The 13,485-nt window shown below is 35.0% G+C and overlaps 1 protein-coding gene across 1 annotated transcript; it reads right to left on the bottom strand.

Annotated features, from left to right (window-relative positions):
- Window positions 1-9: 9 nt before the first annotated feature.
- On the bottom strand, window positions 10-7,204 carry LOC142236612 (cilia- and flagella-associated protein 58). The gene is made up of 10 exons (XM_075307838.1): window positions 7,106-7,204; window positions 6,824-7,043; window positions 6,625-6,763; window positions 6,412-6,565; window positions 6,037-6,351; window positions 5,837-5,970; window positions 5,463-5,779; window positions 4,570-5,392; window positions 1,095-1,233; window positions 10-1,029 (listed from the first exon to the last, which is right to left on the bottom strand). The coding sequence occupies exons 1-10, from the start codon at window positions 7,202-7,204 to the stop codon at window positions 757-759; spliced, it is 2,613 nt and encodes an 870-aa protein (XP_075163953.1). The 3' UTR covers window positions 10-756.
- Window positions 7,205-13,485: the final 6,281 nt, after the last annotated feature.

The raw sequence follows: 13,485 nt of genomic DNA, 5'->3' as shown, positions 1-13,485 counted from the left end.
GGAGGAAACGTTATTTTCACTACTTAAAAAACATGATGAGGGTAAAAACAACAAATTTTTCCGATCATTGTATTGTAAGAATTTAAACTAGATGTTTAGAGCTAGATTCATTTTATTATTTTTTAGATGTATTCTCCTTTTAACTCGATTCTTTTGGCCAAGCCTGGCAGTGAAAGTTTTCTGGAGGTTTCGGTGGCGTTGATGAATACATCATTCGACTGATATTTATGCCATGTAGCTACTTTTTATGTTGGGAAATATACTCCTAATTAGGAGAATACGTTGGATGGACCAGCTCAATTGGTCCAATTTAATCATCAGGAGGCGAGAGGTAACATATGAGCCGATACGTTATCATGGTGAGAGAGTACTTTCATCTTCCGCAAGTGGGACCGTCTTGGTTTCCTAATTTTAGAGTAGAATGAGCCCAATAATACTGTTTGGTGCTACCCCTACGACAGGATACGCTTCGAAACATGCTCGCCAAATGCAGTTCACTCTTTCGTGGCCTTTGGTGTGTACTAGTGGATCCATGTTGCATCCCCTGTTACTTCTTAAACTCATCAAACTCTGCTTGTATATGGTCTAAAGGTTGTCATTATTGATCATTTAAAAGAAAATATTTGAAGTACTTGTTTAGTTTCCTTTTAAGACGTATTCTCATTTTAACTCGATACTCTTTGTGATCACAATATATTCCATTTCTGTGGTTTGTTGAAATACCCAGCTTTACAATAAGGATATCGCATTATCCTATCAAATGCCATTGGGATGCTTTAAGGACGGTGTAAAATTCGTTTGCAAATGCGGTGGTGCGGACATACATTGCATTTGCATTTGCATTAGATTCTGTCTTTCCTGAAGTAATTTCTCTTTGGATTTTCTTTCGTTTAGCAGTTGATTTTTAACTTTTGTAAGTTCATTCTTCAATTCCTCCAGCTCAACGATATGTGATTTTTCCTCAATAACTTTAGTAGAGATTTCCGCTTTGAGGGCCTTAAGTTTGCGATTTTTCAATGAGAGAGCAGACTGAGGAAGAAAACGGAAATATTCGCATAGGTTGGATTTTTCGAGTTGAGAAGCGATTAACATACCTTCACTTCGTTCAATTCTTCTTTTATTTTAATACTAGGTAGCTTCACAATGAATTCCTTTAGGGTACTATATAGTCTCTGTGATTCTTTTAAGGCTCTTTCTTGTTCCATGTTGGTCACGTTGTAGTGTAAGAGTTGTCTGTAATTATATAAGATCGGTTAGTAAATTAAAGTAATATGACCATATTTGTTCTTATCGGCGGAATAATGAATAATGGTTTTATAATCAAATTTGATTGCATATGAGTAAAAGAAAACTAAATGGGTAGACTGAAAAAAGCATGCCCGGTTCCAAAGATTTTGTCTTTATTTTAAAAATTTTGGTATTGATTCCTAGCCAAAAAAGCGGAGAATATAAGTAAGGATACTTTTAAGACACACTTCTCTTTTAAATTTGGACAAGGAAAAAACTTTATATTAGAGAAATGCGTCTTCTATGCTAAGAAAATTTTCATTCGTATTTTAAGGACATGATATCTTTGACCTCACGACAATATTTTTTTCAGTGTATGCTGAGAGACCACAGAATAGTTTCGTCAACGTACTTCCGTTTCCCTGTCATTATCATGTCGCGGAATTTTTGGGGAACATCATTAACATAGATTACGCTCAATTCACCAGGAGATTCCAACCTGCTTCTCAGCAAAAGCTGCAGATAAAAGGGATGAAATTGTCTAATTTTTGTAGCCTAACGCAAGGGATATGCATTTTTGGAAGTGTTTAAACCTTAAATTTATGGTATATATCATGAGGAATAGTTCGAGCAATCCAATCCTAGCCAACGATACGCCAAAATTTACTTCAGCCCAAGTCATTAACAGTACTAAAGTATCTTAGGCTGCGATCCCCGACTGCGGATTTGTTGAAACATTCAATTTATGCCTGAATTTATAAGTTATACCCAATTGTTAGAGTAAACTAGCTACTGAACCCAGGAAAATGTTCGTATAGGAATGAATCGTATAGGCCGATGCTTGAATCCTTTACCGGCAGCATGGGATACACACAAAGAAACTTTGTTGCCACTGTGAGTTCAACAGACGAACAGCATGCTGCCTCTGACTACTTTTGTCCAGTAGAAGGCGCCTCCGATAGGGACGGTTCGTCTGAAATGTAGTCGCCAATTAATCAAAACATATGTAGTTAAATCTGGAAAATTGCTTATAAATATTTTATTTTCTGATAAATAAAAACACTATTTCATACTGATTGAAGACTTCGTACTTATAACAATTTGGCAGTAGTTATGAACTGACGTCGGAATATTAATAGGAAAACTGGGTCAGGGTATCTCCTCAGTACCTCTGGACCACCCTCCTAATCACTTATAGATCAATCAGCTTACCAGACAGGTTTGAAAAGGATTTACACTATAGCAGGAGTAGTGATTTAAGCAGCTACTAATTTAGACCTGTTCACATACCAGGTCATAGTGGATTCAAACCACCTACGATCCGAAAATTGAAGACGCCCTGCTCAAGTTCCTACTTATACCGAATTTATATCGGTATAGGCATATAATACACGTCTCCTGCACGCGTACTATGTCATACCTCAAATAATCCTGGATTCATCGCATTATAGTCGAAAAGTTCCTCGATCTGGACTCTGGTTAGCAGATACCTAACACGTTAACTAATTTGACGATGAAACCCAAATCATGTTATAAGGTAACTAATAATGAGTTTGTATTTCCTTAGGGGCAAGTAAAGTTCAATACTCGTACTGTTTGCTTAAATTATTAGGACTAACGTAAAATAAACAAGTAAGGAAAGTCTAAAGTCGGGCGGGGCCGACTATATTATACCTTGCACCATTTGTAGATCCATATTTTCGATAGCATATCAAATCCGTCCAATGTGTTGGGTGCTATATATAAAGAGTTATGTTCCAATATACATATATTTAAATCTGAGCCGATCTGGACAACATTTGTTAGAGTTCTACAAAAATTTATAGACTTGAAATTTAAGTCGGCTAATGCCCTGAAGTAGAGGTGTGCACGTGAGTAATATTTTACTCACGCTCGCGCACACTCACGACGGAAAAATCTTACGCACACTCACGCACGATATTGTTTGGTAGGACTCACGCCCACGCACACTCACACTCACGAAAAAACGCCCACGCACACTCACACTCACGAAAAGAAAATCTGTACTCATGCACGAAATGTCATGACTCACGAAAAATACCGTGACTCACGACAAATATCGTTACTCACGAAAAATGTAGTGACTCACGAATAATTTTATGACTAATTTACTTTAGCGACGTGTTTGAAAACATGAGCATGATTAAAATCGAGAGCGTTATTAAACTCTTAATATCCCAGGTGTCACTAAAATTATAAATGAATTCATCTCATAAGTGTTTTATGTCCGTGGGCATGTTTTTTTTCGTGAGCGTATTTTTCCGAAATTCGTTACTCACGCACACTCACGAAAAAATTATTTTCGTGACTCACGCTCACGCACGACTTTTGGTTTGTTAATCACGCACACTCACGCCGTTGCCATCAGCGTGAGTCACGAAATTTTTCGTGATTCACGACAATTTCGTGTCACGTGCACACCTCTACCCTGAAGTGGAACAAAATGTTAGTATGTTAAATATGGGAAACATTTAAATCTGAATCAATTTTTAGACAACTTTGCAAAAGTGTATTCATGATTTATCGGTCAATAGGTATTTATTAGAAGTATAAGAAAATTGAAGTTAATTGCAAGTTTTCGGCTTAGCAGTAGCGACAGAATCAGAAAAACATATATATGGGCGCTATATCTAAATCTGAACCGATTTCAACCAAAATTGGCATGTGTATCGATAACGTTAGGTAAGGTTAGGTTAACCTAACCATCGATAACGTCAATTCTACCCCCTGTACAAAATTTAAAGAACATCGGTGTAAAACTCTGGCTTCTGGGACCATATAAGCGTATATCGGGCGAAAGATATATATAGGATCTATATCTAAATCTCGACCGATTTCAACCAAATTCGGCACACTTTACAACACTATTAAATGTACTCCTTGTGCAAAATTTAAAGCAACTCAGGCTTAAATTCTGGCTTCTGAGGCTATATTAGTATATATCGGGCGAAAGATATATATGGGAGCTATATCTAAAACTAAACCAAAATCAATAGGGTACTATTCTGACCCAAAATAAATACTTGTGCCAAATTTAAAGTCGATTGGACTAAAATTGCGACCTAGAGTTTGATCACAAAAATGTGTTCACAGACAGACGTACGGACGAACGGACAGACGGACATGACTATATCGACTCAGGGGCCGGCCTTGAGCAATATTGTCTCCTTCTGAGTGTTGCAAACATATGCACTGTTCCACAGAGTGTCGCAGGGTATAAAAAGGGAAAACTGAAGAACACTTTCGCCTTTCTGAGAAGATTTGGAGATATTTGTCGAACAAGCATGTTTGGGGTAACTATTGTATACTATTAATACAAACTTTCTCAAAAATTGTATCTTCTCGATTAAATCACATTTGTGTGGATCCTTGCCCTTGAGATTTCTCCAACGATGAATATTCATGGGTGTCATCATTTCCTCTTGAAGAGCACGGGCCTTAACTCTTTGCTGGTTAAGAACTCTGTGCATTTGCAATAATTCTTGTCTTAAATTTGCTGCACTCTCGCGATCTTTACGCAGAACATTACGTTCAGTGAGAAGATTCTTTATTTCGGTACGCATTAATTTCATATCATCACAATTTTGAGAATATTCAGCTTGGAGGAGATCATGGGTACGTTGTAGGTTTTCTAATTCTGTTTTCAGATCATTGCATTGTTCTTCTTTGCGATTGAGAGCTGCACATACGGAATTCTTTTCATCGATCATATTGTCCAAGTCTCTTTGGAGTCGTGTTAATTTTCTCATTTCTTCCTGTTGAGATTTTAAAAATTTATCATTCTCCTTTTTCTTTTCGAAGAGTTCAGATCTGGTATGCTGATGATTGAGTTGTGATGAACGCAAATCATTTTTAAGCATTCGTCTTTCTTTTTCCATTTTGTCGACTTGCAATTGTAGTTTCCCAATCTCTCCATCCCGATAGGCGACTTTAGTCTTTAAAGCCTCTATGGTATTTTGTAGATTTTCTATATTTTTTCTTAACTTATTTTTTTCTTCGTTTAGATTTTGTATATTTCGTAAATTTGAATTGTTCTCATTAACCAGAGCTTCATATTGAGCTTTGAGCTTAGAAAACTGAGCTTCACCATCACTAACTGTACGTTTCAATTCAAGTTCATAGGATTCTTTTAAATGAATTTTATCTAAGAAAGAAAGAGTGTATATAATAAAATATATATTTTTTGTTTTTTAATTAAATTCCATTGTACTTACTTTGTAGAGTATCAATTTTATCTATGAGATTTTGAAGGTCATCCATTTTCTTGGATTTCTCAGTGTTTAAATGAGCAATGTCATCTAAAAGCTTTTTGTGTTTTCTCTCTTGCAATAGAAGAGAGTCTTTAAGTGCCCGTATTTCATGTTGTGTCTCTTGTACAGCTTCTTGAGCCTCATTTGAAGTTTTTAATTCAGCCAACAGATCTCTCTTCAGAGTATCTCTTTCTTTTGTGAGATTATTATTGTTTCTTTCCAATTGTTGGACTACTCTTCGCATAGCCTCAAACTCTTTATCTTGAGTATTGAATTGCGTTCTACAGAAGAGAAATCGAAACGGTAAGCGAACAAAATATCTTCATATGTCAACTTACTTCAACCTTATGTTCTCTTCTTCAATTTCCTTCCGGGATTCTCCCAAGGTACAATATTTACGAGATGCATTATCCTGGAGTTTGGAAAGTTTAGAATTTTCCTGTCTCCATTTAATTATTTCGTCTTCTCTTAGCTGAAAACAATACAATTCCACTAGAAGGTTAAACAGAGATTTTGAATGAAATTATTGAAAATTAACCTTAAGTAGATTGGATTTTTGAGCCAAATCCCGTTTGTTTTTGTCCCTCTCTTGGATGGCATATTCCAAGTCAACTGTAATTTTGGCCAACTTATTACAGGTTGAATTATGTTGGGTATTCAAATGTTCCAAATTTGTTTTTAGCGATAATATTTGAAGATTCTGACGAACTTTCATCTTTGTAAGTTTTTCCAATTGCAATTTGGAGGCAGCTATTTGTTCTGTATACTTCAATTCATCAGTCTTCATTTGATTCAAATCTTTGGTCAAGGCATCAATTCGTTTCTTACTATTAAACGCTTCTGTAGACGTTTCCTAGAAGTATGTAATAAATTTGTTGAAGGGAATGCATTCCTAAACTTATCTTCTACTTACATCTAAAACCTTAATGAGATTTTTATTTTTCTCCTCCAAAGTATGATTCATTGTCTCCAGCTCAGTGGTATAATTACGTTGCATTTGCAGACGTTTGTTGAGCTCTTTGATTTCATTTTTGAGATTTTCCTTTTCCCTATTGTCATCTCTTCGACTGGAATGTAAATGCGATTATTAGTTCATTTTCTTTGCACTTATTACATTTGTTCTTACTGTTTTAAATTTGATCTAGAATCGCTTAAATTTTTAATAGTCTCCGCTTGATCTTCATTGATTTCCTTGAGCTTGGTTAATTCATCTTGTGCCGTTTGTTCCCGAAGAATTGCAGCATCTTTTTGTCTCCATGCACTTTCTAGAATACCAATCGATGTATAAATTATTGGGTGTCAGCAGAATCTCTAATTTTTCTTACCTATGACTTCTCGCAATTGTGCTATAGTTTCTTGATCCAATTCAGAAATTTTGCGTGCATCTTCCAACTGACCATTGAGGCGGGCTACCTCATCTTCCAAGTCATTACATTTGGTTTGTTCCAAAAGTAAATTACATTTGTAACGATTACTGCAAATCAAAAGACGTTGCACATTATCCGCATTATTTTGGGTATCTTTTTGTCGTAGGGCTTTGGTGACCTAAATGGAGAGTATTTTTATAATTCCATAATTTCAAAAAACTATATGTTAAATATAAATACCTCTGGGATTTTACTTAACAAATCCTTATAGAATTGGTCATCTATTTCATCGGGTACCAGAGGCTCATCTTCAGAACCTGAGCCCTTTTCACTTCCCATAGTTCAGACTATTTGAAATATTTATTTCTTATTTTATATTAAACTTTATTATTATAATTATTTATTTTTTTAATTTTATGATTTCTAAGACAATCTTAATGTTAAGTAGTTTAGTGATTAAGGAAATGTTTTCTTTGTTGATTTTTATATGGCATTAGACAATTTTGTTGTCAAGTTAAATACAATTTGCCAAAGCAACCAATAAACGAAATAACTAACCGAGACCAAACGGGTGGTGAGTTTATTATTATTGTAGTTGTTTCAGCAGAGCGAGAGAGAATACATGTTGAATATTAGAGCGCAAGTAAGTACTACATCAAAGTTACTGTTATGTCAGTTGGCAATGTTCCATAATAAGGATATTCAAACCGGGCATTGGTTAGGATGCAGGTTTTCGGATCTATAAATAAATAAGTTAACAATTTAATTTAATATCATATAACTATAACGAAATTCTCACTTAATATTACTATCAGGGGATGTTGCATATTAGGAGGGCGTGGAATGAATTTGCTGTTAAATGTGGGCATTAAGCCGCTAAAAACATACAGTGAAAACTGTATGAAATTATACCTTTTTGTGTCAAATTTTAAGAAGAAACTAAGAAACTTTTGACAAAGTTTATATTCTTTAAAATGTATTATTAAAGAAAAGTTATCGTGAAACGATTTTAGCGGCTAAACTCGAACATAAAGGGTGATACGGTCAAAATTTGGTCAAGAGAAAACGCGTGTAAATCGGTGAAATCGTTTATTTAAAAAATCAAATTAAATTTCTTTTTCAAGTTCAATTAGTATAAAATTCAGGAAAAATATTCAGTTAGGCTTTCACTTTTCCAAATCCGAATTGCCGGGCCTCACGCTTGACACCTGCCATCAGATTTTGTACAGCCACCTTGTCCACCTTCTTCGCCGCAGAAAGCCAGTTTGCCTTGAACTGCTGCTCGTCCTTAGCAGTTTTTTATACCCACCACCATAGAATGGTGACGGGGGTATAATAAGTTTGTCATTCCGTTTGTAACACATCGAAATATTGATTTCCGACTATATAAAGTATATATATTCTTGATCAGGGGGAAATTATAAGACGATATAACGATGTCCGTCTGTCTGTTGTAATCACGCTACAGTCTTCAATAATGAAGCAATCGTGCTGAAAATTTGCACAAACTCGTCTATTGTCTGCAGGCAGGTCAAGTTCGAAGATGGGCTATATCGGCTAAACCGACCTCCCGATTTGGGGTCTTGGTCTTATAGAAATCGTAGTTTTTATCCAATTTGGCTGAAATGTGAAATCTAGAGGTATTTTATGACCATAAAGAGGTGTGCCAAAAATAGTGAGTATCGGTCCATGTTTTGGTATAGCCCCCATATAGACCGATCTCCCGATTTTACTTCTTGGGCTAATGGAAACCACAGTTTTTATTCAATTTACCTGAAATTGGAAATCTAGAGGTATTGTAGGACCACAAATACGTGTGCCAAAAGTTGTGAGTATCGGACCATAATTTGGTATAGCCCCCATATAGACCGATCTCCCGATTTTACTTCTTGGGCTTGTAGAAACCGCAGTTTTATTCAATTTACCTGAAATTGGTAATCGAGAGGTAATTTAGAACCGTAAAGAGGTGTATCAAAAATGGTGAGCATCGGTCCATGTTTTGGTATGGCCTCCACATAAACCGACCTCCCGATTTGGGGTCTTCGTCTTATAGAAACCGTAGTTTTTATCCAATTTTCCTGAAATTGGAAATCTAGAGGTATTTTAGGACCATAAAGAGGTGTGCCGAAAACGGTGAGTATCGGTCCATATTTTGGTATAGCCCCCATAAGAACGATCTCCCTCCTTGGGTTTCTAGAAACCGTAGTTTTTATCTGATTTGCCTGAAATTTTAAATATTCTGTTATTTTAGGTTCACAAAAACGTGTATCGGATTAAGTTTTTATCGGTTCATTTGGTAATGCCTCCATATAGACCGACTTCACTTCTTGAGGGTGTAGAAGGCGCACTGATCATGAAAATTGCTTGAAACTCAATGTAAAATTTCCAGATTTTACTTCTCGGGTGAAAATCTACAGATTTAAGATTTCAAATCAAGACGTTATTTTATAATTTTCTTGCACACTTACAAAATCTTATAAATCCAGAATCTGATATAGTCCTCATAGGTGAAATCTTTAAATTTATCTTCGGGGAGTGTCCTCAAGTCCTCAAGCCCTCCTGAAATTTCAAGGGAAACCTTAATATTTGGTTCATGGTGGTGGGTATTTAAGATTCGGCCCGGCCGAACTTACTGCTGTATATACTTGTTTTGGTCTTCTTTAGGTTCCGCTTGACAATAGCCCAGTATTTCTCGCGATGCGTGAGCAAATTTTGATACGCTGCTCTTCTTGCTTGGACGGCATTTTGACAACTGAAGAGTGAATTCCAAAATCAAAATGGGAGCAACATTCTACACACACACACACCTTCAAAATGAGGGGTGTTAAGTTTTTTTAAATGCAACATTGAAAGAAATACGTCAAGTTTATATTGACAAAATTTTGATCGTATCTCCCTTTAATACTCACCTTAAAGCATTAGCAGTACTTGATACAAGGTCACACTAGTGTTTTATTTAGAAGAGTTTATCGGTGGAAATCTCGTCGACAGTGCCAGATTGAACTTGATAAAGTGACGGTACTAGTTGGTTAAGAACAACTTTTAAAATAATTCTAGTACATTTTCCACAAAAAACAAAAAATGTTTTTCTGCATGAATAAACGTTCGTGCGGAATAATTGTGGTTTGATTTTTGTTGTGTTTGTTTTGCACAAGAAAGATGTTGGACTGTGAAGATCAAACGAGTTGCTTCGAAAGTTACCAGTTATCGATTTGGTTTTCTCCGATGAGAATCATTATAAATTGAGCACAAGCAGAGAAGGAATACGATCACCTCAAACATGTTTCAAGAGCAAAATGTTATTTTTGGACGGTGACCATGTAGCACGTTTGTCGCAAAAATGTTGTTTTTTGTCGCCAAACATAACATGCTTACCGAAGTTTCCGAGAAAATATCATGGGTGCGAGAGACCTATTACATATTCGCAATCGAAAAATAGCGTTTTGCTCTTAAAACATGTTTGAGGTGATCATATTCCTTCTCTGGGTGCAGTTTGTGAAAAAAAACAAAAGGCGTTCAAAAATAGGATATGTTTTTCAACACTTTATTTGAAAGACTTTTTTACTTGAAATATAACATAATTTATACGTGAAGGCGAGTCTGAATTTGGAAATTTAAGTAATCGTTTAACACTTTGACTTTGATAGAACATGAAGTCACAGACCAAAGACATTCCATCAGGTCCCTGCACCTAATCTGTTGGATCCGGATATTTCAACCATCTACCATCTTAAGACGGGAATGCCTCCCGTTGAAGGTCATAATTCGAAGCATAAGTAGTCAATTCGAAGAAGTCTAAACCGATTCTAAAATTTTATGATATTTCCGAATTTTGTTTTTTTTTTTTTTTGTAAAATATAGCGATTTAATCTGTTGCATTACATATAAGCTACACACAGAAAATAAATTTGTTGTGACAACCAATTTTTTGCCAACTCATTTATTTGGTTTCATCTACTATCGGAATCTTACCGATAGAATTTGTTGCCTCAACCAAATGACAGTAAGATTGGCAATCACAACCTATATACATAATTGTATTTGTTTGTTATGACAACCAACTATTGTCTGAAGTACGTGCCTTTTGAATTATCAGGACAACCAATAATATTGCAATCGGTCCCTATTTGAACCATGAATAGCATGCAAAATTATACAAAAAATCATTATTTATTATTAATAATTGTATGGTTTAATAATATAAAGATATAAATAATACAAATTTGGACATAAACATTTTTGTAAGACAATCCGATTTTGTTGTTCCCTTCAAATCGTAATGTACTGGTATGGCGCTGGCTGTGCACCGGTGTGTATGGGAAAGTAATAGAAAAGCACTTTTCCTCCTGTAACTACCGCCCAGATCTTGTTGTTCAATGTTGTTTCCACGTAGATCCCAATGGTGTTTGATGGGTAACGTGCAGATGTCCTGAAACGGCTACCATTGCGTATACATTTAGGCAAATCCATTACCTAAGATTGACGGACTGGTGTGATAGTGCAAGAAACATTTGAAAAGACCTCTAAGGCTGACGAAACATAGATCCACTGCACAGTGGTCGGTGCTATATGGAGTTAGCGGCCAAAAATACTTCTAATATACGTATCATCGTGAAACTTCGGTCACGGCTTTATAAGTATGTCAGGACTATTTAATGATAAAATAGGATTGATTGATGACGTTTTGGTATAGCCCCCCATATAGACCGATCTCCCGATTTTACTTCTTGGGCTTCTAGAAACTGTATTTTCTATCCGATTTGGCTGAAAATTTAAATCTAAAGGTATATTAGGACCAAAAGTAGGTGTGCTAAAAATGGTGTGTATCGGTCCATGTTTTGGTATAGCCCCCATATAGACCGATCTCCTAATTTTACTTCTTGAGCTTCTAGGAACCATAGTTTCTATCCGATTTCCCTGAAATTGGAAATCTAGAAATATTTTAGGACCACAAATAGGTGTGAAGAAAATGATGGTTATAGATTCATGTATTGGTATAGCCCCTATATATAGCGATCTTCCGATTTTATTTTTTGGGCTTCTAGAAAACGTACTTTCTATCCGATTTGCCTAAATTTAAAATCTAGAATTATTTTAAGATCACAAATAGATGTAACGGAAATGAGGTGAATCAGCCCATGTGTTGGTATAGCCCACATATAGACCGATCTGGCGATTTTACTCCAAGGGCAGTAGTTTTTATCCGATTTTCATGAAGTTGTAAAACAAGATAGTTTTGAAAATTCGTCCTATTTTCATCGATATATTTTGAACCACTTAACTTATCATAGATCTTATTATACACGTTTGTTCGACATCTCAATACCTTGCATTCAAGTACAAACAACGATATAATCGGACATTTCTAGCTCGAGGTATGATTTGTTTAGCGAAAAAAGTCAGAAAAACTAAAAATAACGGGATATCTCAAAAACGGTTTCATAAAAAAATTGTTTAACCTTCATTTTCAAATTCAGCAGGTCAAAATACACAAGAAAAGTCATCAAATGTACATTTTCAGTGTAAACTAGTGTTAACAAACACCACACAAAAATTCATATTTGGATATAAAGAAACAAGACCACTTCGGTATTAGGTAGATAAAACAAAGGGGGGCAAAAGAAAGCAGCTGATTTTTATCAATTTGGAATCTTGAAATATTAACTAATAAACCACAAAAAATCCCATTGGAGACTTCAGGGGGGAACACAACTAAAACTCTACATAAACTTTACATATAAGAACGAACGAACACGAAACAATTGGACTGACAAAAATTGATTTTATAACAAATTTAAAACAATTTTTATACATTTTTTATTTTAAAATATAGCTAATACCATGTAGTTCAATATTCATTTCAATTTATTTCGATATAATTTTGCTTTCTTTTGTTTTATTTATTTAAAAGTGCACTTAATTTTATACTTTTTCACACTTCAAAAACCAACTGCTTACTTGATCTCTCTTTTGGCGCCGTTCTTAAAGAGTACAGATGGAATAAAACAAAAACAAATACACATTGTAAAACCTTGTTTGCATAAGAAACAATGATGCCACACTTTTTGAAAAATTTCTAACTTTGATTTTTTATTTTTGGCCAAAGGGATCGCTCCTGCTCCTGAGATCAAGGAGCAGTCGAAACAATTAACTTACTTCTTTTTATTTCGTTTTGGCGATGGATGGATTAACAGTATTCAGATTTTATTCCTATATAGTATACATATTTAAACTGAAATGTTCATTTTCAAAATATCGATTTATTGACATTGAATATTCCATTTACTTTTTTTAAGTATTTTACTCACATTGAAGTATTGAAGTTGATATATCCAAATATTGTTTGCAGCAACAATGAATTTTTAAATCTGTTAACACAACCCAATTATCTGCTGTACAGACTTTCTGTTAGTTTTGCTGACACTTTGGGAAAAGAAATCAATCAACACAACAGAGCGGAACACAATGAAATTTGTTTTTAATGAAACAAATATTTGGTCGTTAGTAATATTTAGCATTTGATTGCATTGATAGTTTATTGGTTATATCAACCACCAAACGAAAGAAATAACAAACATACGATCCACACAACTGAAAATAATGTATCTCAACTATCTTTC

Source organism: Haematobia irritans, chromosome 1, assembly GCF_050003625.1.
Source record: "Haematobia irritans isolate KBUSLIRL chromosome 1, ASM5000362v1, whole genome shotgun sequence".
NCBI lineage: Eukaryota > Metazoa > Arthropoda > Insecta > Diptera > Muscidae > Haematobia > Haematobia irritans.
Note: the sequence above shows the minus strand (reverse complement) of the source record. Positions and strands in the feature narration are given on the sequence as shown.

Bases quoted from the DNA above. Each gene is read 5' to 3' on its own strand.
- LOC142236612 (XM_075307838.1), bottom strand. From the start codon at position 7,204: ATGGGAAGTGAAAAGGGCTCAGGTTCTGAAGATGAGCCTCTGGTACCC. The intron at 7,044-7,105 runs GTATTTATATTT...CTCTCCATTTAG, and splicing joins TGTTAAGTAAAATCCCAGAG to GTCACCAAAGCCCTACGACA. The intron at 1,234-4,569 runs GTTTGTATTAAT...ATATAATTACAG, and splicing joins AAGATACAATTTTTGAGAAA to ACAACTCTTACACTACAACG.